This window comes from Salvelinus sp. IW2-2015, linkage group LG11 (genome assembly GCF_002910315.2).
Source record: "Salvelinus sp. IW2-2015 linkage group LG11, ASM291031v2, whole genome shotgun sequence".
Classification (NCBI taxonomy): Eukaryota; Metazoa; Chordata; class Actinopteri; order Salmoniformes; family Salmonidae; genus Salvelinus; species Salvelinus sp. IW2-2015.
Window position 1 is genome coordinate 15707626 of NC_036851.1, and position 23983 is coordinate 15731608.

The window sequence follows — 23983 nt, forward strand, 5'->3', positions numbered from 1 at the left end:
CAGCATTCTGCTCATGGAATCTGCTCCATTGTTTTAAAACAACCCAAAGTATAAATGACAGTTTTCCCAGCAGTGAAAAACATAGGAGTGGACATTGCATTGTCTGAAAATAGGGCACCACAGTTCTGTCATTGTTTAGTTTTGGCTTTCAATCAAATTCAAATTCCAGTATAGCTCAAATCGATTCCCTCAAAGATAAACTATTGTGAAAAAAGGTTTTCCTCCAAGTACCTCAGCCACAATGAAGTGAAGAGACAGGAGACTATAGAGACAGTGTTCTGTACAGGGCTAACAGGAGCCATACAAGTTGATGTAAAGACAGATGGTCTAACGGCTGAATAACAGAAATCTAAACCAATGGGGAATAATTGCATGTGTGTATCTAAATTAATTGGAAATAGGACTAAAGCCATCAGTGACCAATTTAAAACAGCCATTTAATGTTTACTGTATCTAAATTCATTGGAAATAGGACTAAAGCCATCAGTGACCAATTTAAAACAGCCATTTAATGTTTACTGCCCTCGTAAACCAACATCTAACCTCGCCTAACAACAGGTTATTCAGAGAGACTCTGCCCTGTCTCCTGAGGACCAGCCCAGGCTGATGTTTCAAACACGGGCTGTCATTTAGCTAACCTAGCACTCCGTCCACCAGTGCCAAACTAAGTCAGCCTGAGTGTATTTACAGACCTACTATTTCCTATCTGAAGACATAAAATATTCTTTCTSCTCAGATACTGGTTTTTATAAATAACAAACTCAGCTAAATTCAGTTAAAATCCTCCTTACTCACCTTGCAAAACAGGTCACAGAGGTTCTTTGGAAATGTGTCAGAGGCTAGAATCAGACTATAAAGACAACAAACCTTCTTCTATAAGCCATTCAGCCCAGTCGTGCGAGCAGTGGCATACACCTCAACATAAAATTAGTTATAATCTAGCAAAGGCCACCTTCTGTTTGATTATGTATTACGTTCAAAGTCTATACAACATAGCTGCCAGGCAACCTGCTTATCCAAATATTGTAAAACATAATGTGTTGTAAAGACATGGACTGAGTGTGCCGTGCTCGACAGTAGCCCCATTAGCAGTAGGGATGTGATAACAAATGGACAATTTATCTTAAATGCTTAAACTGCTCTTTTTTATTGGTTTTCCTTTAAGACAATTACAAAAACAGAAATTGTTATGTGAACTCAATGCAGAATATGGTCCTATTGCGTATGGTGGTCCTATTGCATAGGATCGCTAGTGGGAAATGAAGTTCTATGTACTGAATCTCAAAGCGAACACTTGGCCCATAAGCAAGTGGCCACTCGAGTCTTCAAGAGATTTGGCAAAAATTAACATTGAGATGATGTCTCCCATGACATGTCTTGTGCATGACTTACTCACTATTAAAATACAGGCACGGGGGCAGACAGACATATGCTCTGATAGACAGTGAGAAAGTTAGCTAGCTTCACTGACAAACACAGGGATGGAATGTCTAAGGATGTTAGGCAGTGCACCGATAAACAGTATGTAGTTTGTCACTTACTTACGATAGTTTGACAGCTTGCTGATGAAGTTGTAGACATGTTTCTAGCAGTCAGTCCGTACTTTAGCATGTTTCCAAAGCACTAATCGCTAGCACCAATAGGTTGTAATGTTGGGTCAGCTAAAATCCCAGCGCAGCAGCCAACTCGAAATTGTACTAACTCAGGGTAGAGCAGGTTGTTCACTGTCTTTCTCTGCCATTTTTCCAACATGACGATAATGTGCAGAGCGCTTTATATTCGTGGCAAATAATTTGAAAGATGCATATCTCCTACTACCATTACAGAATTGTTGCGTTAGTCATTTGTTTAATTTGTATTTTTCCCTTAGTGATGATGATCGGGACCTGTTCGTGGTAGTTCTGTGGTAACTGCACTGTGATTTTGTGGAAGAAAGTTTTTCTGATTAAGATTTTTAACATTAATGTCCCAATTTCGTTTAAACGTTCACACCCCGAATTAGCAGTGTGTAATTCAGACTGTACCATGTCCCCTTTAGTGTACAGTGTATGCTAGAGTTAGGGGCCCCCAGAACACAAAGCAATCAATGTATCTGCAATGAACACAAGGGAACTAACAGCTTAAGTAAACCAAGATGATGTACAGTGGGGCAAAAAAGTATTTAGTCAGCCACCAATTGCGCAAGTTCTTAAAAAGATGAGAGGCCTGTAATTTTCATCATAGGTACACTTCAACTATGACAGACAAAATGAGAAGAAAAAAAAATCCAGAAAATCACATTGTAGGATTTTTTATGAATTTATTCAAATAAAAAATAAATTATGCAAATAAATTCATTAAAAATCCTACAATGTGATTTTCTTTAATTTTGTTTCTCATTTTGTCTGTCATAGTTGAAGTGTACCTATGATGAAAATTACAGGCCTCTCTCATATTTTTAAGTGGGAGAACTTGCACAATTGGTGGCTGACTAAATACTTTTTTGCRCCACTATATGTATGGATGTCAGGTGTAGGCTTATGGCCATTTATTACATTTAGAGTGATGTTTGATTAAAGTTCTAACACCTAGCCACTAGGCTTGGGCGGTATCCAGGTTGTCATACCGACCTTGTTCTATCCTGGGATATTCAGTAATACCAGCACTGAACACAAGGGGCGCTATTTTAAGCAATGTAATCCCATAGCAAATGCTAGCTAAATGCTAACGAACACATGAAAACATTTTTATAAAGTCTTTGACAAACTATTTCCAGGACAAACATCCCAGRTKATAAAAGGTATACAAGTATGTGTGCAAAAATGCTACTCAAAGTTTGCTGCATGCACAGAACAAATATTGGCTTTTGATCAAGGAGGGAATTCTCTGCTGTTGTTACCAAGAGGAGCTTGATTGCAAGAAGCTAACCACTTAGCTAGCTAGCTAAGAAGTTAGTAAACCAAATGGATAACTGCACAGCATTTAGCACATTTTAGACAGTTAACTTAATAGTTCTAAGATATCAAACAGTGAGTGACTCACAAGGCTCTGGTCTCTRGTGGTTGTGTGCTTGTAAACTAACTACATGTGATAAGCTTCAAAATGTAAAACAATGTGACAGGTGAAATGAACACGATCTGCTTTATCTCCTAACATATTGCACAAGTTGACTGCAGGTACGTACTAAAAAGTAGCTACAAATATTCAAATGTGGAAAAAATAAACTTCAAAGRAGTAGTTTAAATGGTATTGAAAAACTATCCTGTGGCCATTTCCAAATACCCCGGTATACGGCATACCATTGAAGCCTACTAGCCACACATTTTCTGAATTAGGAATAGGATACAGAGTATTGGGTCACCATTGTACTGGACAGACACAGGGAGGAACCCACATCCAGGCTTGAGAGAACAATCAGAGGGAGAGGAGAGCYTGCACATGTTTCAGATGACATAGAACAGCCCTGCACCTGTCACACACATTCTTTGCTTCTATTGTTTTTCAACTCTAATTCCAACCGTCCCACCAGTTCTCCTCATTGGCAACACAATAAATGGGAGGATTAAAACCTGGTGCTTCATTACATCTTTAGGCCTAACAGCAATGTGCTTTATATCAGGCCCTGAAGGCTGCATACTGTCTGCCCCTTTAGAATGTGAATGGGTTTATTTGCCATGCCATTGATTCTACTGTAGTGCTAAGAAGCCTGTTAAACTTCTTCCCCACTGCAGGAGTGCCCTGAGGATATAGGTAATTGTGGTGAGGAGATTAATGAAGTATGGGATCTGTCCCTAGCCTTTGGGGCGTAGGGTTTCCCTTGTGAGACCGAGAAAGGAGCTCATGCGATGGTGACATTAATGGAGTCGTGAAATCCTCAAACTAGGAAGCATTTGGTCAAATGTCTCTGGGTTATGGACTGTTTTTGTGGTCGTATAGGTGTGCTTCAATAGTTTTTGAAAGAAGGTTCTGGTGTCTTTCTTTCTGAAGTAGCCTACATCAGCCTGACAGGACCATTGCTGATCACTTCGCCAAAAGGTTGTCAAACCCCCCCCCCAGCAGTTGTTCATGTTCATTCCTCACACATCCAGATCCAACACTGGGAGCAGTGTGGGGTAATTTTTTATGGAGGATATGTCAGGCATGATAAAGCTGGCCTTGTGTTAAGAGATCAAATAAAGCACAGGAGCAGTGGTGGAAAAAGTACCCAATTGTTATACTTGAGTAAAAATAACTCTGGACGGTTCTGACTTAGAATATGTGGACAACTATAAATACCRAGGTGTCTGGTTAGACTGTAAAGTCTCCTTCCAGACTCATATTAAGCATCTCCAATCCAAAATTAAATCTAGAATCGGCTTCCTATTTCGCAACAAGTCTCCTTCACTCATGCTGCCAAACATACCCTCGTAAAACTGACTATCCTACCGATCCTTGACTTCGGCYATCTATAAGTCTTTGCTAGGTAAAGCGCCGCCTTATCTCAGATCACTGGTCACCATAGCAACACCCACCTGTAGCACGCGCTCCAGCAGGTATATTTCACTGGTCATCCGTAAAGCTAACACCACATTTGGCCGCCTTTACTTCCAGTCCTCTGCTGCCAATGACTGGAACAAATTGCAAAAATCACTGAAGTTGGAGACTTATATCTCCCTCACTAACTTTAAGCGTCAGCTGTCAGAGCAGCTTAACGATCGCTTCAGCTGTACACAGACCATCTGTAAAAAAAAACATCCAACCAACTACCTACCTCATCCCCATATTTGTTTTTCTGCTCTTTTGCACACCAGTATTTCTACTTGCACATCCTCATCTACACATCTATCACTCCAATGTAAATTGATAAATTGTAATTACTTTGCCACTATAGCCTATATATTGCCTCACCTCCTTACTTCATTTGCACACACTGTATACAGATTTTTCTATTTTGTTATTGCCTGTACGTTTGTTTATGTGTAACTCTGTGTTGTTTTTGTCGCACTGCTTTGCTTTATCTTGGCTAGGTCCCAGTTGTAAATGAGAACTTGTTCTCAACTGGCCTACTTGGTTAAATAAAATAAATAAATAAAAAGATACCTTAATAGAAAATGACTCAAGTAAATGTCACACAGTAAAATACTACTGGAGTAAAAGTCAAAAAGTATTTGCTTTTAAATATACTTAAGTATCAAAAGTAAATGTAAATGTTCTAGTGTTACATAAACCCAGAGGGTGTCTGTGAAAGAATAAAAACCTGAACCATGAGTCAATCATATGCATTACAATGTGTATGCAGTGTACCCTATGCTAATGCCTGATGGCCATGGACAATGGGCTCTATTGTCAGATCAGCAACCAGACTTCATTCAACGAGAACTGTCTCCATTACCATTCCCACAAGGGCCGCCAGCCAATCATAGCCCTCCATCGGAGTCCAGTGGGTGGAGCTTGGGACATGTTTAGGAGATTTGGGGTGAACTCCATCAACAGCTGTGATAATCCAAAACATGAACAGTTTGCACTTCTCCTGCCCTGGGATTAAGACTACATTTTAGAGTTGACAAGGTGGCCCTTGAAAAAGGATTGATTTTCCAATATTATTTCCAACTTACAGTTTTACATTACCAGATAGGATATACTCTTTCCCAATCCATWCAAGGGTCCCACTCTCAACCCAATGCCCCTGCAACAAACTTGCTCTGTGTGCGAGTCAAGATTAAACAAGACCTTCCTATTGGTTTAGATGTGGAATATTTGAATGTTGGCAGGCCACCTTCACAGGCTTACTTTGGGCCTCGCCTCCAAAATAACTAAGAAACAGTGCTCTATGGTGGCTGTATGGAGGCTTTTGTCTTGGTCTTCGCCCACCATCCTGCTCTTCCTACCACTAAAGTAATGCTGGGAACTTCCGGCCCCTCATAGCCCAGCAGGACATGCCCAGTGACTGTCTCTCTGAGACATGAGACAGCAGCAGGGTCAAACCACAATAAATCCTCTTTTATAGGGGGCAAGCCTGACCAACAACAGCCCCCTTTACCCCCTACAGGCCTCCACTACTCCTCCTCCCATCCTCAAACAAATGAGCACTATCAGGTCAGACGGCCTCTGGATGAGAGTGAGCATGTGGGACATAGAGACAGAGTACAGGGTGTTTACAAAATACACGACTCAATGTCAGTCAATACCAGGAATAATGGGGTCACTTGTCCAAACAAATATGGAGTTAATGAACCGATTAGGATGCAACTCTGATTAGTCTTTGTTATTTCTTTGTCCATTCTTTATCATCAGATTATCTGAGGTGAAATGTAACAAATGAAGACATAAACCAACATTTAGGGCTGAGATTATTAAAAAAGCCCATAAGGAGTTAACCTCAGCCATCTGCTTGGACAATAGTCAAACAACACCCTTTCCATTCAATGTTCTTGTTTAACTATGTAGTTGGACAGTCTCTGTATGGAACTGCAATTTGAGTTGCGCCTGCCATCTCTGTTCCCCATCTCCTGCCAACATGACAACAACCCCAGTGTCTAAACCAGGGCCGAGTTACAGGGTGAGAGGGGAGTCAGAGGTGGCCAAGTGAGCCACACAGGAAAGAGGCATCCGTCTGGGTAAAAACCTGAGGATGCAGGTGAAGGTCTGGTCTCTCTAAATCATGACCATCTGTAACTTTTGGACTGGTAGTCCCAATGCAACCCTAATGCAAGGAACATGAGCACTTAAAACACTAAACCATGTTTACCACAGCTGAGGTCAGAAAGTTAAGCCAGTCCTTTAGCTCTGTCTAAGAAGGATTCCAAATGTCAGAGGTTGGATTGAGACAGGGCACACACATTTGGATGGAAAAAAATAGGAGCTCCATCACCTTGGTAAAAGCCAAAGAGAATCACAGAGGAGTGAATGAGTGTTAATGAATTATCACGTTCTTTCATCGTAACGTTTTAACCAATCTCTACAGAAAATTAGCAATCAGCACCACAGAACAACGAGACATAATACATCGCACTAGCCCTTAACGGCCCAATCCAACACATCCATCATCAAAGCCATTGGTTGTGTGACGGAGATCCTGCCTTCACATTGTCATGTTTCTCCCAAAAGGCCTGGCTGGCTGGTTTGCACTGGGGTAACCTTCCTAGAGGAATGCAGTGTCCCATCCTCCTTTGTCTGTAGACCATTGTGAGTCTACAGAGTAAACAGAGGGACAACATCCTATTGTGAGGCATCTCAGGAGCTCACAATCATATCCTACTCTGACCCGCTAAAAGTATTTAGACATTTTAAAAGTAAGGTTAATTAGCTAGACTATATTTAGGCCCTCTCCAACAAGAATGATTTTTAATAAGGGAGTTTTTCAGTCCATCCCAATGTGAGAGTTGTTTTGATGTTTCAATTTGAATTTGCCTTCTATAAAAAGGTATTTGAATGTTTGGTTTATTAAAATGTGATAAGTGTGAGTCATCTCTCGCTGCCGCTTTCCACATAGACCTAGCCCCGCCCCTTGTCACTCAAGAAGCGCATTTGTTGTTCCTTGACCATAAGACACTTGCCTTCAGTCTGCATGGACAATGCAGCACATGCAACAACGTTGATGACAACGATGCTATTTTCACTTTGCTTCTTAATATAAATTCACTAGCATTCTATAATTACACTATTKATTTGTGTTTCTTACATCTACAAACAGCTTGTTTACATTTTCTTAGCAAGTTAGCTAATTCTTAGCTAATTGTTAGCCGCTACTGCTAATCGCTAGCTAATAAATGTACCGAGTCAAAGCAAATGTAATTAGCTCTACAGCTTGATAATACCAGTGATTGTGTAGACCTAAATCAGCATGTTGTTTGTGCAACAGTATCTTCAAATCAAAGAGAAATACGTTCACTACATGAAGTAGCTAAGCGAAAACATTTAAGTAGCCAAAGATTATAGGGTCCCCTAGGAAACACTTATCAACACTTTGGTTCCTACCCTTTCACAATACACCTSCCTGGCATTTTTCATTCTTTGTCATATCAAACACWGCATTCAAAAGTTCCCACTATTAWATTCTAACTATAGAATTAGAATAATCATTATATTTCCAAGATTCCAACAGTTCACCCAATTGTTTTGCTCTAAATCACAAGTCAAATGGCAATTGCAACATTTTGCATCAACAGGGCTTTTCTGACTCTTACTTCTTTACATATGGGCATTTCCATCGAAAATGACCCARGAGCATCAACATGTGATGTTCATAGGAGCATATCAATTGGGTGTCAAATTAAAGCTAAGAGTCTATATTTTGGGAAATGAAGGCATTTATACATGTATTATTATTTTTTTATGTTCCATTTTTAAAAATTAGGCATAAGAAAGGCTTTGATTTCTGGATAGACAGATGGAAAYGGSGTCTTAGAAAACATTTACCAGCAAAAGTCTTWAAAAGTTTTAGAAATACATCAAAACACAATAATGTTGACATAAAGACCTCTGCCAACTAATATAAACACTTATATTTTGTTTTGGAGAAATTGTTGCCTCGTGCTTTGTAAWTCCGTTACCAAAAACCCACAAGATATTTTCTAATGAAATTATGGAAAGTTCACAGAAGTAAAAATGAATGGTAGATCTATCAATTTGTTATAGTGATTTTACTGATATCAATGATTAGCTTATTTTTTTATAAACTATTAGTTCTTCACATTTMATGCGCAGCAATGTACACATGGAGGTAGGCCTATGTGTTAATTACAAAATGCAAATTGCGGGAAAACACCATTCTAAAATGAACAGCACACATGCAAGCAGTTTCATGGACAGAGATGGAAATATCCATTAGAAAGAGGGGGGATTTAAAGACGCATTAACTATCATGGGTTGCTAATATYAGTAGGATAATGCATTTGGGTGATAGACAACYAAATAAAGTTGAAAGAAAACCAATAGAACAGGAGAACGCATAATGAGCAAGTCATTATAAAAATACTATTAGCCTTTTGCACAGTACAGCTTGAGTTGGCCTGACTGTGAAAGACCAATATGGGATTTATCATTTTAAATCATTCAGAGTGTATGTCACTGTTTCTCATAGAATTTTCCACACAGGGCGCCTTTCCTTCGTCGGGCAGGCCATTAGAAATTTTGGGCCAAAATTWAAGTATACCCACTTCTCCAGGYTCCACTGTCTAGATCAATAACTAAGAGATATTTTTAAACTCAAGGTGCCATGTCATAGCTGACACCCCATTCTTTCTGCAGACCTCTGAATTAAGATTAATATAAGATAAGACATTTTGGAAAACGTGGRCGCATAAAAACCTGAGGGAGAATTTACTTGAATTCCATTACCAGTTTGCATCTATATAGTTTTTTTTTAATACATTTTTCTTTTTTTAACATCGCTCTGCCATTTCCTGGGTTGCAAAATGTTGAATAGTTTGCTTATTTTCCGCTTGTGAGAAAACAAGAAAGTATAGTGTGGAGAATCATTGTACCATCTAAACCACTGAAATATATTTTCTATAACCAAAGACATTGTATTTTCAGCTGTTTGAAGCTGGTGTACAAAAAAGTAAAAACGCAAAAACTAAACTTAGGAACGGGAAGCGTAGAAATTGCATACACAGAACAAATCTACCGCTTGCATTCAATGAMAATTACAGATWTATAACTCACATTTCTATGTGAATTTGGCCGGGTCGCCCAAAAACATACATATTGCAGTCAAAGTGTAATTCCGTTACTGTGGAATTGCCCATATTACTTAGTTTCTGTTTCAAAAGTCTCCAGGAGTCAGTGGACGCTTATGTTTGAAGTTTTACGTTTTATTAGTCATATGTACGAGATACAGATGGTATACACCGTCCAACGAAATGCTTACTTGCAGGTTCCTTCTCGACAACGCAACAATAAGAAAAAATAAACTATATAAATAGAACAAAGTAAATGGCTCAGTAGAGTAGAATAAACTTTTTAGCATAAGTATAARACAGGAAGGTAAAATGTATTTGTTTTGGGGAAGGGAGGATTGGGGYCAAGTGATAAATTGTGCAGTATTTAGCAATGTGTATCGATGGGGGGATTTATCCTCTTGTACAATGTGTGATAGATCGAGTGGGACGGATTGAAAAGTGAGTGTGTATGCAGAACCCAACACCACACAGATGCTCCCCATCTCACGCTGTCACCAATACRCGAACGTTGGATAGGAACACCAGCTGCACACGGAGAGGTAAAATAGTGCTGCGCTGTGAGATGTATACTCCCTAGTACTCCAGACCATATAAATGGCGTCTTTTGCAAACAGCATGCTACTGAGGACCTTGGAGTGACTCATATGTCTGATGGTTACACCACCAGTGAGGGAATGAAAGCCATCAAAAAAGTGTTGAATGTCCCCTTGAACCACTCTAAACGGAGACATCAAGGCTGTTGAGACTGCAGGGGTTGGCTAAACACATTATCTCAGAAATGCTTGCTTTAAACCGGTGACACCCAATAACACATTCAAATCCATAAACACAATTTAATTTATGTTCATCAATAATTCACTTTTTGGGAAGTAAAAAAATGGAGTACATTCACATAAGACTTTCTTTGAGCTTGTGGCMAAGACTTATTTCCATTGAACCATCTGTTTCATAAAACAAAATCAAAGCAGAAGAGAGGCTAAAGGGTTTTAATGAGCAACTTCACATCTGTCTTAAGGCATAGAGACAGATGTTGGAGAATATTAATGTGTGAATAAACCAAGTCAATCTAACTGCACCAGCCATCTTAACCTACATGAGTGAAACAGCGGTGCAACAAATGGGATACGGAACATTTGTCTTCCGCCTTGGTTATTGGTCTGTTAACCACACTAAAGAGCCAGTAAAGCCAATTTGCGAATCAGTTAAAGATGAATCATAGTGGGAACTGACAATTAAAMGAAACTCAAAAGGCAAACTAAATATTCCCAAAAAGGATACAGCATCTATGGGAAATACTTCATTTATAGACAACAATTTCAATCATGCTTTGATGTTGGGTGAATATGTTGACTTAAAACATGTTTTTAACAAGATTAATGGCTAATAATTGTCTCTATAGGATACTGAAATATGTTATTCATATCAGTTATAGCTCTCAAACAACCACCAGATAACATGGGGGGAAACTTTTTGGTGACTAGTTTTCTAAATGATTATCTGAATATCTTTCAGCATTAACCTGTATAAACAGGACAACAGACATACACTATAATAAAAGTTAGGTCCATAACCTTGCAATATCACTTTCCTCCACCATTCCTCATCTTCACAGGGATATTGGATAAGACAGTACACACTTTAAATTTAAATMTAAAATGTTTAACATCCTAGGCTACATTGAAACAATCGTAGCCTATCCGTCTGTTAAGTAAATTACACTTAAGTGTGGTTAGTCGATGCTCGAAATTCAAAATAGTCCGCCAAACAAATCCTGCGGTGCTGGTTGAGTTAAAGTTAATTCTGTTATAAATGTTGCCCGTTAGTTTTAATTTCCAATACCAGTTATCTTACCTTATSACGGACATTTTCTTCACATTGTAAACATTGCGTTGCCTTGGTCTTGAAATTATAATGTAATGTTGACTTATTCTTGTTAATTTTCCCACCGCGTTGGACGGTCTGAACAAGAGACTGTACTCCCGTAGTGATTTAGATATGGAGTCTCCGCCTCTGCACGTGAGTCATACGATGGGGGTCACCCCGGAGTCCGAGTCCAGGACGCACCCACGCGCTTCCCGCTCATCCTGCTATAGCCATAAGGCTACCTCTGACGGGACATTCGACACAATTCTAAGCCTACCCTTGGTCCATTGTTGATGCTTTAGATTTATGTCTCATTTTCACGTCTTTAATATTGAAGTTTTTGAGAGTCCTAAATACATTTGCCCCCCACATGGGAATTTAAAGTGTAGGCGTTCCTARGGGCTTAACATTATTAACAGGCCACTAGCTGTTGGTTCTGCAGGGTTGGGCAACTGGCGGCCCGCCAACCGTTTTTGCGTGTTTGTGTCACAGGAGGTTGGTGGCACCTTCATTGGAGAGGACGGCTCGTGGTAATGGATGGAGCGGAGTCAGTGGAATGGTAGCAAATACATCAAACACATGGTTTCCATGTGTTTGATGCCATTCCAATTACTCCCTTCCAGATATTATTATGAGCAGTCATCCCCTCAGCAGCCTCCACTGGTATAGGGGGGGGGGGGGGGGTATTGTAGAATTGCGCAAAATTAAGAAATCAGTTATAAAATTGCAACCTTTTCTCATGGCAAAACGTGTAGAATTTCATCAAATTTTACAACAGAAACATGTTTTCTACATCCCTTGACAAAATGTGTAGAAATTATCTGAGGCCCCTCATGATGAGTTCAGATTATTTTAGGCCCCCACCCCCCACATCAAAGTTGCACATCCCTGTTCTAGTGTCTATCTTTGATTAGGATCTCACAGTCAGAGTGAACTGGATGGAAGACAGGGGGTAAGCAACAAGAACGCAAACAGAGACACCTGCTGGTTGAGTTTCTTAGCACAGAACGTTCTCACTCATCCTGAGCCCACTAATGTATAGCTGCAGCAGTGACAACAACAGAGAGGTGACCAATACATAGCAGGGTTAAAGGTTAAAGGAGTAAACAGACATGAGAGCAATCAACACTTTATTCACAATCAGAACTCTGCTATGGGAGTCTCACTGCTYAGAAACAAAGAACGCTAAAAATGAGGGCAATAAATGAATGTGCATGTCAAGATGCATTACATTGTTGTGTAACTTGTTTACTCTTGTGTACAACAGAGCCATTTTACAGGGACTTCTTTTCACAGTGAATATTTTCTAAATGCTTTCTCATCTTAAACAAGTATTTTCAAACTACAGTGGGGTTCGACAGAGCAGAGGAGAAATTCAGAGAGATGTCCAGACAGGACAAATGGACAAATACAGAGCTAGGACAATTCATCAGGCTACGTTCTTTCTAAAAGGTCATATTTGTCAACTCATATCAAACACGAAAGAGAGGTCTGCCTATTTTTCTGCATTATAAAAAATATTGTAAACATTTATATTAATTGCACAACATACATTCAAATACATACTGTACAGCAAGTCTTTATTTTTCACAATGTTATCATAGCACCATGTATAGCAAGCTGAACAAACTAACCTGATTGGATCTAGCAGGTGGCATTAGCAATACAAAGGAGTAAAATGACATCCACTTATGAAATGTACACATTCTGCTGGTGTGAAGATGTTTGTTTGGTAGTCTCGTCTGTACCATTGTCTAGGAGGGTGGGGTAGTGGTTAGAGAAGTCCCATCCTGGTTTAAAGTGAACTAGGGGGGATAAGCAAGGTGGTGATGTGATGTGTCTTTCATATCCTGACCAGCTCCATCCCCATACAGTCTGGTGTGTTGTTGTCCTCACTCCTGTATCATCCTTGGGGGGGTGTAAAGAATCCTTGCATGACATCAACGTTAATATAATGTATATTGCAAAATAATGGAGTAAATGTCCTGGGGAACCATTCTGTGGCCATAACACAAACAAAAAGAAGTGAGAWGTTTCCAGAGRGGTATACTACAAAGCAGGTTCAACTTTGATTAAGTTGTTCACTTTAAACCAGGATGGGACTTCTCTAACCACTACCCCACCCTCCTAGACAATGGTACAGACTAGACTACCAAACAAACATCTTCACACCAGCAGAATGTACATTTCATTGGTGGATGTCATTTTACAGTTGATTTTCTGGTTCATTAAGAAAGCTAAACATYGATATGTGTTTATGGTTAAGTCAATTAGACCATACATATGTCAAYCTCATCTTTCTAAAATGTAATAAGTTATTTCAGAATATTCAGGCAAGTTAGCCGGCTAACTCCTTTATACTGCTTTGTAGCATACCCCTCAGGCGTACTAGCGTGTTCTGGACAGTACCTTTCATGCTGTGCAGTGAGGCGAAAGCTTGACTTGATGTTATCGCCTGACATTATACTCCCACGGGGTGACGATTTAACCCAGATGTGGCACAATGCCATAAGGGATGATACATTTCAGGTTGTGGCAGCAGAATTGACATTAAACTAATCTCGGGACCCAATGTTAAGGCGGTTACGAGAGACTAATATTAAACACACCTTACATTCACTGTTCACTCAGGGCGGCTGTTGGAAGTCAAAGTACAGGTTCGAAGTGTATCCCCACTCAACTGATCAGTCTCCAACTCAGTTTGGCGGTCCTGACAACTGGTGTGATGGGAGATGAGAGGTGAGGACATTCCTGTGCGAGTGAATGAGTGTGTGTGTGTGTGTGTGTGAGAGAGAGAAAGAGAGAAGACAGGAGAGGTTATAGTTTTCATTTTCTTGGATTTTTCAGTATTTGCTTTGCTGGGTGATGATCTGAGCATCGGTGGCAGCTAATGTTGGATCAGCATCGTTCTCCATGAACTCCCACAATAATGGTAGATCAGATTACATTCCCATGAAGTCTGTACAAAGTCCTCAGGTTCTCCAGTAGTTCTGGTCCTCCTCTATTGGCAGACTGCAATGTGGTGGGTTGTGGGACACAGGTTGTTAACCAACCCATCCTTCCCATATCTGCCCTCTGTATAAACAACACACAGTTAGAGATATATTAGTGTTTCAATAGTATAAATTGCTGATAATCGTAGTTCCAGCAACTCTAAAAAGAAAAAACTAGAAGACAACTCTGACAAATGACCAGAAAATACCAAAGACAAAGGACACTTCATCAGTACAACACCACTGACTTTGAAAAGTGGGTCTATCTAAGCCTTAAGGGCATGACATTGAAATGCAGGTAAGTATTAGTTACATGAAAGGCTTCAAACGAGAAGGTTGAGAAGCATGCTGCTGGGCCATCTGACAAAGCAAGATAATCTGGATGAAGAGGGGGAGGTTGGCTGAACTGAGAGGAACAGATGGGTTATGACAAACTCACAGGGATTTGGAAGAGGGCTTCTTCACTTTTGGCCTCTTTCGACGATGAACTGGCCTGAAGAATGTACAGCGCGGACACACACGCACGTGCGGGGGAAACACACACACAAACAGCGGAAACAAGCCATTAGGATTCATTGCAACATGAGGAACAGAAGCTGCTACAGTATCATGCTTGCGTTTTAGAATTCACCTTGTGCTAAATAGTTGTTCATTAATAGAATCAACAATGTGACAATTTGTGCAATCCCTATGAAGTACCTCAGAGACTTTATAATCTGCTTAAAAGAAGTGTTCCATTATATTATTTACCCAATGCAGGAAATGCAGGAAAATGTACAATAAGAAAAATTTGAGTACCTGTATTCACTTAAAGAGTTTCTGTCATTACCACCTGAAATAGAGATCATGTTATTAAAGAACTGAAGTAGCAGTGGTTTGTGTGTATGTATGTKTGTATGTACTGMACCAGTCAAAAGTTTGGACACACCTACTCATTCAGGGTTTTTCCTTATTTTTACTTTTTTCTACATTGCAGAATAATAGTAACGACATCAAAACTATGAAATAACACATATGGAATCATGTAGTAACCAAAAAAGTGTTAAACAAATCTAAATAAATGTTAGATTTTAGATTCCTCTAAGTAGCTTTGCCTTGATGACAGCTTTGCACACTCTTGGCATTCTCTCAACAAGCGTCATGAGATATTCACCTGGAATGCATTTCAATTAACAGGTGTGCCTTGTTAAAAYTTAATTTGTGGAATTTCTTTCCTTCTTAATGCATTTGAGCCAGTCAGTTGTGTTGTGACAAGGTAGGGGTGGTATACAGAAGATAGTCCTATTTGGTAAAAGACCAAGTCCATATTATGGCAAGAACAGCTCAAATAAGTAAAGAGAAACCACAGTCCATCATTACTTTAAGACATGAAGGTCAGTTGGTGCAGTCACAAAAACCATCAAGCGCTATGATGAAACTGGCTCTCATGAGGACCACCACAGGAAAGGCACAGAAGACCCAGAGTTACTTCTGCTGCAGAGGATAAGTTCATTAGACTTAACAGCTTCAGAAATTGCAGTCCATATAAATGCTTCACAGAGTTCAAGTAACAGACACATCTCAACATCAACTGTTCAGAGCAGACTGCGTGAACCAGGACTTCAAGGTTGAATTGCTGCAAAGAAATCACTACTAAAGGACATCAATAAGAAGATTTGCTTGGGCCAAGAAACACGAGCACTGGACATTAGACCGGTGGAAATCTGTCCTTTGGTCTGATGGTTTGAGATTTTTGGTTCCAACCGGCTGTCACGACTTCCGCCGAAGTCGGCTCCCCTCCTTGTTCGGGCGGCGTTCGGCGGTCGACGTCACCGGCCTTCTAGCCATCGCCGCTCCATTTTTCATTGTTCCAGTTGTTTTGTCTTGTTCCCCGCACACCTGGTTTACATTCCTTAATCAACTGCATATATATATRCCTCTGTTCCCCCCCATGTCTTTGTGTGGGATTGTTTTGTTACGTGTTTTGTATTGACGCGCCTAGCTGGTTTTTCCCCGGGTACTATGTTTCAACCTGGAGTATGTTTAATTGTTAAACATTTTTGCTTATTTGTGACTTTGTTGCGCTTTGCACCTTTGCCTTTGGCTGGAGGTTTGTAGGACACTGTTGCATCCATCTGTAGTTTGCTTCTGCCAAATAAAGTGTGCGCCTGATCACAACTCTCTGCTCTCCTGCACCTGACTTCAACACCAGTAGCGCATACGCTGACACCGGTGTGTCTTTGTGAGATGCAGAGWAGGGGAACGGATGATCTCTGCATGTGTGGTTCCCACCGTGAAGCATGGAGGGGGAGGTGTGATGGTGTGGGGGTGCTTTGCTGGTGACACTGTCAGTGATTTGTTTTTCAACAGGACAATGACCAAACACCTTCAGGCTGTGTAAGGGCTTTTTGACCAAGAAGGAGAGTGATGGAGTGCTGCATCAGATGACCTGGCCTCCACAATATGTGGGAGCATATGTGGGAACTCCTTCAAGACTGTTGTAAAAGCATTCCAGGCGAAGCGAGAACGCCAAGAGTGTACAACACTGTCATCAAGGCAAAGGGTGGCTACTTTGAAGAATCTAAAATATATTTAGATTTTTTTAACACTTTTTTGGTTACTACATGATTCCATATGTGTTATTTCATAGTTTTGATGTCTTCACTATAATTATACAATGTAGAAAATATTAAAAATAAAGAAAAACCCTTGAATGAGTAGGTGTGTCCAAACTTTTAACTGGTACTGCATGTGTGTGTGTGTCTTTCTGACTCACCTGTCTCTGGATTGCATTGCTTGTGGCCTTTGCAGCTCCGCAGTTCCATAAGTTGCTGGTGCATCTGGTTGAGGGCAGTGCGGTCCAGGGTGCTAACCCCATTTATCAACTACAGACAAACAGAGGACAGGATATGTTACCAAACACTGTAAAAAATCACAATAGGAGGCTACAGCTCATTTGTGAGATTTAAAAGAGAGCGAGAGACTTGAGAGAGCAAGAGAGCGAGAGAGAGCGAGAGAGAGAGAGCGAGAGAGAGCGATACCTGGTATGGGTCAGTGTTCAGATCGAAGTACTCTATGAAACCTGTGGCGAACTCGCAGAATATGAAGTTGTGTGTGTCATTGATGGTCCTCAGGCACCAGTAGGTGTTGTTGTTTGCGCTGGTACAAGCACAGAATGGACCCACTGGCAGGGGATGGAAAGAGACAGAGGTAGTTATTCAAACAAGATACATGGCCAGTTTTAACGCGCCTACTTACTAGTAATCATTCAATATATCATTTTGTGGCAGTGATGAAGCAGAGTAGTAAAAATTCAGGAATCCTATGTCTCTTTAATTTTACTCTAACTGTTACTACTGTTCTGCATTTGTTTTAGTCTGCATTCTGTCATTCCATACTTGTCCAGAAGGGGGCWGTCTGCCAGTGCTGGTTGTCGTGGGTGAAGCAGGTGAGACCAGGCATGCTGCAGGTGTCATTGTTGCGGAGCCTCTTGAGCAGTTTACGGAGCTTCTTCCTGCGTTTCTGCTCCTTCATCAGCCACTGCTTCTTCTGCTTAGAGGGCATTTTGCTGAGGACACACCACGAGAGGACAGATATTGGTTTGTGGGGAGGTTTCTCTCTCTCTCGCACTCTTTCTCTCTCTCACACACACAAACACATGCACACACCACTCTCTCACATGAATTACCTGAGTGAGTAAATGCGACCTGCATTGAGTCTGAACATCCCTTTGTTTTTGGACAGGTAACTGGGGGTGTTACACTGGCACTCTTCAGGCCGAACSTTCTTCAGGTGACCCTTGACCTCACGCAGATTCTTTATTTTCGTCTGCAAGGTTTCAATCTACACACACACACATACAAAATAGTGAATCACCGCAATGACAGGAAAGTCTCCAGAATAGGCCAGATAGGGGATAAACTAGAGCAGTACCTCGTGCTCGATGTGGAGCTTATGGTCTTTCCAGGCCTGGAGGGATTTGTAGAGTCCTCCATCACACCTGACTGTGTCATTCATCAGGATGGAGCACCTGTGGGGAAAACACACACCAGCTACTGTATCAGCACCTTTACCTGACAACTGCATTTACCACAGTTTACAGCAGTTAGCAGTTTCTTACAGCACCCTCTCAACACCTGAGAATGAATTACTGTAAAGCTAGTGTGCTTCACAAGAACATAAAGATTAATCATACTAATATTCAAAGACCCACTAACATGGAAACTCAACACACATATTCACAGATATTCACACACACACCACACACCTGTAGGTGACTTTAAGAGCGGCAGGTGGTGTAAGGCTGTTGCTGGTTGTAGGTCTGGCTGTAACTCCCATTCCACTGAACTCCTCATCGTCGTCCTCCTGCAGGACCGCTCCTCTCCTCCTCTCCCCAGGCCTGCTGGTATTCCGGAGGCCCACGGGCCTGTAGCCTTCTTCCAGGTCCACAGCATAAAGGTCTCCATCCAGCTCAAAGGGAATGGACCGGGCCCAACGGTTCCTAGTCAGACTCTTAGTGGACTTTACCTCTGATGGGTTTACAAGAGTTATTCTTTATAATTGGCTCATTCATCCCCCTCCTCTCCCCTGTAACTATTCCCCAGGTCGTTGCTGCAAATGAGAACGTGTTCTCAGTCAACTTACCTGGTAAAATAACGGTAAAATAAAAAAATAAAAAAATAATTTGTTTCAATGTTATTATTACAAAGGTATTGCAACGCCAATGACCCAAGAGAGAGAGGGTGTTAAAGTATATKGCATTTGTCACTGTTTTTAAATGACGCACAGGAAGTCACTTAAAACTTAAATTGTATTATGTCTCATTTCAATAAAAAAATTATATTTTCGTAAAGTTTTCTAATCTGCCACTGCGGGACAACAAACTATAATTTGCAAGCAAAATTTATAAGCCTTTGATAAATGGTAAATCTATAAGCCACTGAAAGGACTACTCACTTTTCTTGGTAGGCAGTCTCTTCCTCTTCAGGGGTGTAATTTTGAGGCCTAGGGGGCCACAGTCACAGCTGTCTCCAGCATTGGAGACGTGTCCAACCCACTGCTGGGACCCGCTGCTGGCCATCAGAGCCTGCATACGTGGGGCATAGAGACTGGCCATGCCCTTACACTTATACAGCCTCAACTTACCAGACGGGTCCTCCAGACACTGCCACTTCTACACACATAGAGAAGGGAAAGGGGGGGGGTGAGAGATTTAGCTACATTTCTCCCTCCTTTTTCAGAGAGGGGAAAATGGGGGGAGAGATTTAGCTATATTTCTGCTAATGTATAAGTGTTTGTGCCTGTGGGTATTGTACGGAACTCTTACCTGTCCTGGCTGTTCACAGGAGCTCTGGTACTCTGCCCTCTTACACAGGTCTTTGACCCGCTGGTACTTGGGGAGGAAATTCTCCTCCTGGGCCACCTCCTTCCCATCAGCCTTCTTGTGGAGCAGCTTCCTGTGTGAACAGGGTGGACTCAGATGAGAGTAATAGAACATAGACTAAACATACATAAAACTTTGATCACATGGCTGTGGGGGATTATCCCTTCAATTGCACTTGATTAACCCTCCTGTTGTGTTTGTTTCATGTTAATTCATTCTGTGTTCCCAGTCCAAAATGACAGCCCTATTATAGCTGATTATAAATCCATAATAATATATATATTATCCCCTAATGTTGTGTTAGATCTTTTTATCAACTTAAGTTCTTGTGAACATTACACGTTTTGAACTTCTATTTGCTATTTATGGCCTGTAGGCCTCATTGACCTGAGCTCATACAACTCATTTTTGAGTAAAAAGAACATAATGTACGGATAATTTTGACTATAAGAAATACTACGTTTAACAAAGACTCTCTCCTCCTCACCAGTGTGATCAAAGAGATGATCAAGAGCCTCACGTGCATTATATCGTTGGGTCATTGTGTTGCCACATAATTAATTGTGAGCAAGGCCTCAAAAAAGCTTTATACACCAGAGCTGCAAAAAAAGTTCTATATATTATTGAAACAATGTTGCGATTGTTTGTGAGAATGCCAACAGGTGTGGTTCCTGTGGGCAAAAGATTCCATTGGGGAATGGTTCCCGTGGGGGTTGCCATGGAAGCCAAGAAGGGGAGTGAGGTAGGTGTGTGTGTGTGTGTGGTTTGTGTGTGTGTGTGGTGTGTGTGTGTGTGTGTGTGTGTGTGTGTGTGTGTGGTGTGTGGTGTGTGTGTGTGTGGTGTGGTGTGGTGTGGTGTGGTGTGGTGTTGGTGTGGTGGTGTGGTGTGTGTGTGTGGTGTGTGTGGTGTGTGTGTGTGTGTGTGTGTGTGTGTGTGTGTTTAATCAGATTAAATTAACTACATTTTTCAGAAAGAAAACTATGAAATCGGTCCAATTTTGCCGGAACACAGCAGGAGGGTTAATGACTCAATTATGAATGTAACGTACTGACCCTCGCTCTACCAAGAAGGAGTCCCTCCACATCTTCCCCTTCTTGTTCACCTGGAACCTGCAACAAAAGCAAGATATTTCAGGTCATCCTGAAGCGACATGGAGTGTCCATTGTGTTAAGTTCAAACCATGCAAATTAAGTTGCGACCCTCTGTACCTGTTGACAGGTTTGTCTGTGTCCAGGAGTTTGAGGATGGACTTGCCGTCCATATCAGAGGGAACATCGGCTCCGGCCATGTCCAACAGTGTGGGAGCCAGGTCAATGTTCAGCACCACATGAGGGTTACTGCAGGAGGGCACAAGAGCAGATGGGGGAGAGAGATGAGTGCTGCGTAAGAGATATTACCAAGAGAGTAGTAGTAACAGTGAGATAAGCGCCAAAAGATAACCATTTCCATTGAAACATATCCTGAAAAAGGTACTATACAAAGCTTCAAAGTTGCACTCACATGGCTCCTGCCTCCACGTTGGGTCCTCGAATGTAGAAGGGCACCCGGATGTCAAACTCGTAGGGCATGGACTTGCCCTTGACCAGGCCGTACTGACCAATGTGGTAGCCGTGGTCTGATGTGTAAACAATGTAGGTGTTGTCCAACTCACCTGTCTCCACCAGCATGTTGTAAACCTGAGGAGGAGGACACAGTGAGACAGGTTGTCAGGTAGATTTAGTTGAGCATGAGACACTATTTTCTGTTTGTCTATCTGTTTGTCTGTCTGTCTGTCTGTCTGTCTGTCTGTCTGTCTGTCTGTCTGTCTTTCTTCCTCTCTGGCTGTCTGTCTGTTTGTCTGTCTGTCTGTCTGCCTAGCTATCTGTCTGTCTGCCTAGCTATCTGTCTGTCAGTCTGCCTGTCTACCTGTCTGACCCACCTTGTCCACACAGTCGTCCACAGACAGCAAGGTCTGCATCCTCCGGCGCTGCAGCATGTTGGTGAACTGCATGTGGACAGGTTTCATGGGGCCTGTGTAGCGCAGGATCCAGTGCTTGTCTGGGTTAGGAGCATAGTTATAGCTCGGGGTTCTGAGAAAGGGATGGAGGGAAACGAGTGTGAAGATAAAGCCAGTAAAGAGGGCAAATCATCTCAGAAGGAGAAAGCACCTGCACACATACTTAGTTCTCGACACAATTTATCTTCATTGACGTGTCTTTGTTTTTTTTACCAAGCACATGAGACAGAGGAGTGCTTACTGCTCTGATTTTTTCACCATTATGCCTCCAGAAATCCCAGAGGAGCTTTAAGCTGAAATCTGTAATTGTTGAAACTGCCATGTTTGTTTACAATATTACAACAACAGAGAAGTTACTTCAACCAACGAACACAGTTTCACTGCACGCGCAATAGAACAGTAGAATATGTACTGCAACTTTTTCTTTACCACGATGCTGTATGCTCCTCTCCTCCGTTTCATCAACAAAACAAAAACGTTATTTTAAAGGCGGTGGGGTGAAGAGTGGTTCTGTTTCCCCCTTTACGGAAAGCATTTTAGAGATCACATTCTATAGAGGTGACATATCTTTTGAATTAACACTGAATAGTATTATGGTAGGGAACATTGTGATGGTTCTCACAGTATTCATAGAAGAGTGTTTAATATGCATAGCTGTATAGTCTAAATTTGAAATTCTGGTGTGAAGGAAGCATTGTTATATTGCATTGCATTGCATTGTGTTGTATTGCATATTGTATTGTATTGAATTGAATTGTCATGTGAATTCCAATAGAAATCGGATTATACAAAGCTGTGGTTGGTTTCATGATGTAGGGGTTGGAACCAAAATCATTTTCCAATCGTTCTGTTCCAAACAAAATAAAATAAAATCTCGTTCAGTTCCAGTTTTCCGACCACCATAATAAAGTTTTGAACCGGTTCGAACCCCAAATAATAACGGRTCATATAGTTCATTTCGTGAATTTTTGAACACGTCAAATCAACATCGTTTTCACATTAAGCTAATTTATTTACTCCACAATTAGCACGGATAGAGCAGCTTGCTAGTGAAAGGGTAAGCTAGTTGTTTACATGTTTGATGGACAGATAAGTGCAGGCGTGAGATGCAACTGAAATTTCACGGTAGAGAGAGAGCTATAGAGAGGAATGAACATGGAGGGGGCTTGGCATGAAGCGGGGACTTGTGTGTTCCGGGTGCTGTTTCCGTTCCTCAAAAAAGTTGTTATTTTCCCTGAACCGGTTCCAACCCCTGTGTTGTTTTACGATTGGCATATACAACAATAGGCTCTCCCAGTGCTTGCAAATGGCTCCAACTACACCTTTGAAACTGATCTCATAACTTATTGTGTATGCTGAATTGGAGGCATATGAACCAAAGAAAAGGTAACCTGCTGACATTCTGATCAATATCAGCTAACATAGAGAGGACCATTTTATTAATATTAACTCAGGGGTAGATGGAACCTTAATGATTTCAAAGTTAACATACTGCTAAATATCTAATAAGGTCTTGGAGGCAAGGCATATTTAACATTACAGCATATCGATTTGACTTGGCAAAAAGCTAATCGTCAATGGCCTTGGAGCACAAGGCCCTGACAACAGATTTTAACAGAGGATGAAGATGAGTCACTGCAATGTGGACGTGAAAAGGGTTTTCTGGAGGGATGGAGTAAGAGGGGAGCCATTTTCTTTCCCTCCATAAAGGGAAAGCGAGATAATTTATAAGCTCACAACGGGAGGGGTGTAGATTTCTGAGAAAAAGCAATTAAAAGTTGACATTAAAACAGATTGGGCTGAACATAATCACTGTGTTACACTTTTATTCAGTACTTTAACGATGCTTATGGGATTCACTCTTACAGGAGAGAATGATCGACCAAAGACACAGGCTCATTACTGGCTCCCTGTTTGTCTCTCACATGACCAATGGGAGAGGTTGTATTAGCCCAGGACCAAGTGCTTATCTTCGGGGTACTGTGCCAAGCAGACAAAGGCTGGGACCCATAGTGTGTTATCATAATCTATGGATGCCTATTTATCATGAACCTCTTTAACAATGCCAATCTACTGTAAAGTCTGCAATGAACAAGGATCATCGCTGATCCTACATTCAGCGTACACT

General features: G+C 41.2%; 2 protein-coding genes across 4 annotated transcripts in view; both read right to left on the bottom strand.

Moving 5' to 3' along the window:
* Positions 1-11911, bottom strand: part of LOC111969890 (rho GTPase-activating protein 39-like) — a 50841-nt gene extending 38930 nt beyond the window's left edge. Inside the window, exon 1 of one of the 2 annotated variants that reach the window (XM_023996254.3) lies at positions 11493-11911. In XM_023996254.3, the coding sequence (XP_023852022.1) occupies positions 11493-11506 (14 nt within the window). In that variant the 5' untranslated portion in view covers positions 11507-11911. The remainder of the gene's footprint in view (positions 1-11492) is intronic. The other variant, XM_023996253.3, reaches the window with a different exon arrangement.
* A 706-nt stretch (positions 11912-12617) lies between these two features.
* The window catches only part of sulf2a (sulfatase 2a), a 64671-nt gene continuing 53305 nt past the window's right edge, over positions 12618-23983 (bottom strand). For both annotated transcript variants that reach the window (XM_023996257.3, XM_023996256.3), the window contains 15 exons: positions 21778-21928; positions 21360-21535; positions 21068-21196; positions 20912-20968; positions 19803-19932; positions 19433-19649; positions 18744-19005; positions 18410-18506; positions 18165-18319; positions 17875-18044; positions 17518-17660; positions 17253-17361; positions 15296-15329; positions 14937-14990; positions 12618-14579 (listed from right to left, as the gene is read on the bottom strand). In XM_023996257.3, coding sequence (XP_023852025.1) covers positions 14549-14579; positions 14937-14990; positions 15296-15329; positions 17253-17361; positions 17518-17660; positions 17875-18044; positions 18165-18319; positions 18410-18506; positions 18744-19005; positions 19433-19649; positions 19803-19932; positions 20912-20968; positions 21068-21196; positions 21360-21535; positions 21778-21928 — 1915 coding nt within the window. In that variant the 3' untranslated portion in view covers positions 12618-14548. The remainder of the gene's footprint in view (positions 14580-14936; positions 14991-15295; positions 15330-17252; positions 17362-17517; positions 17661-17874; positions 18045-18164; positions 18320-18409; positions 18507-18743; positions 19006-19432; positions 19650-19802; positions 19933-20911; positions 20969-21067; positions 21197-21359; positions 21536-21777; positions 21929-23983) is intronic.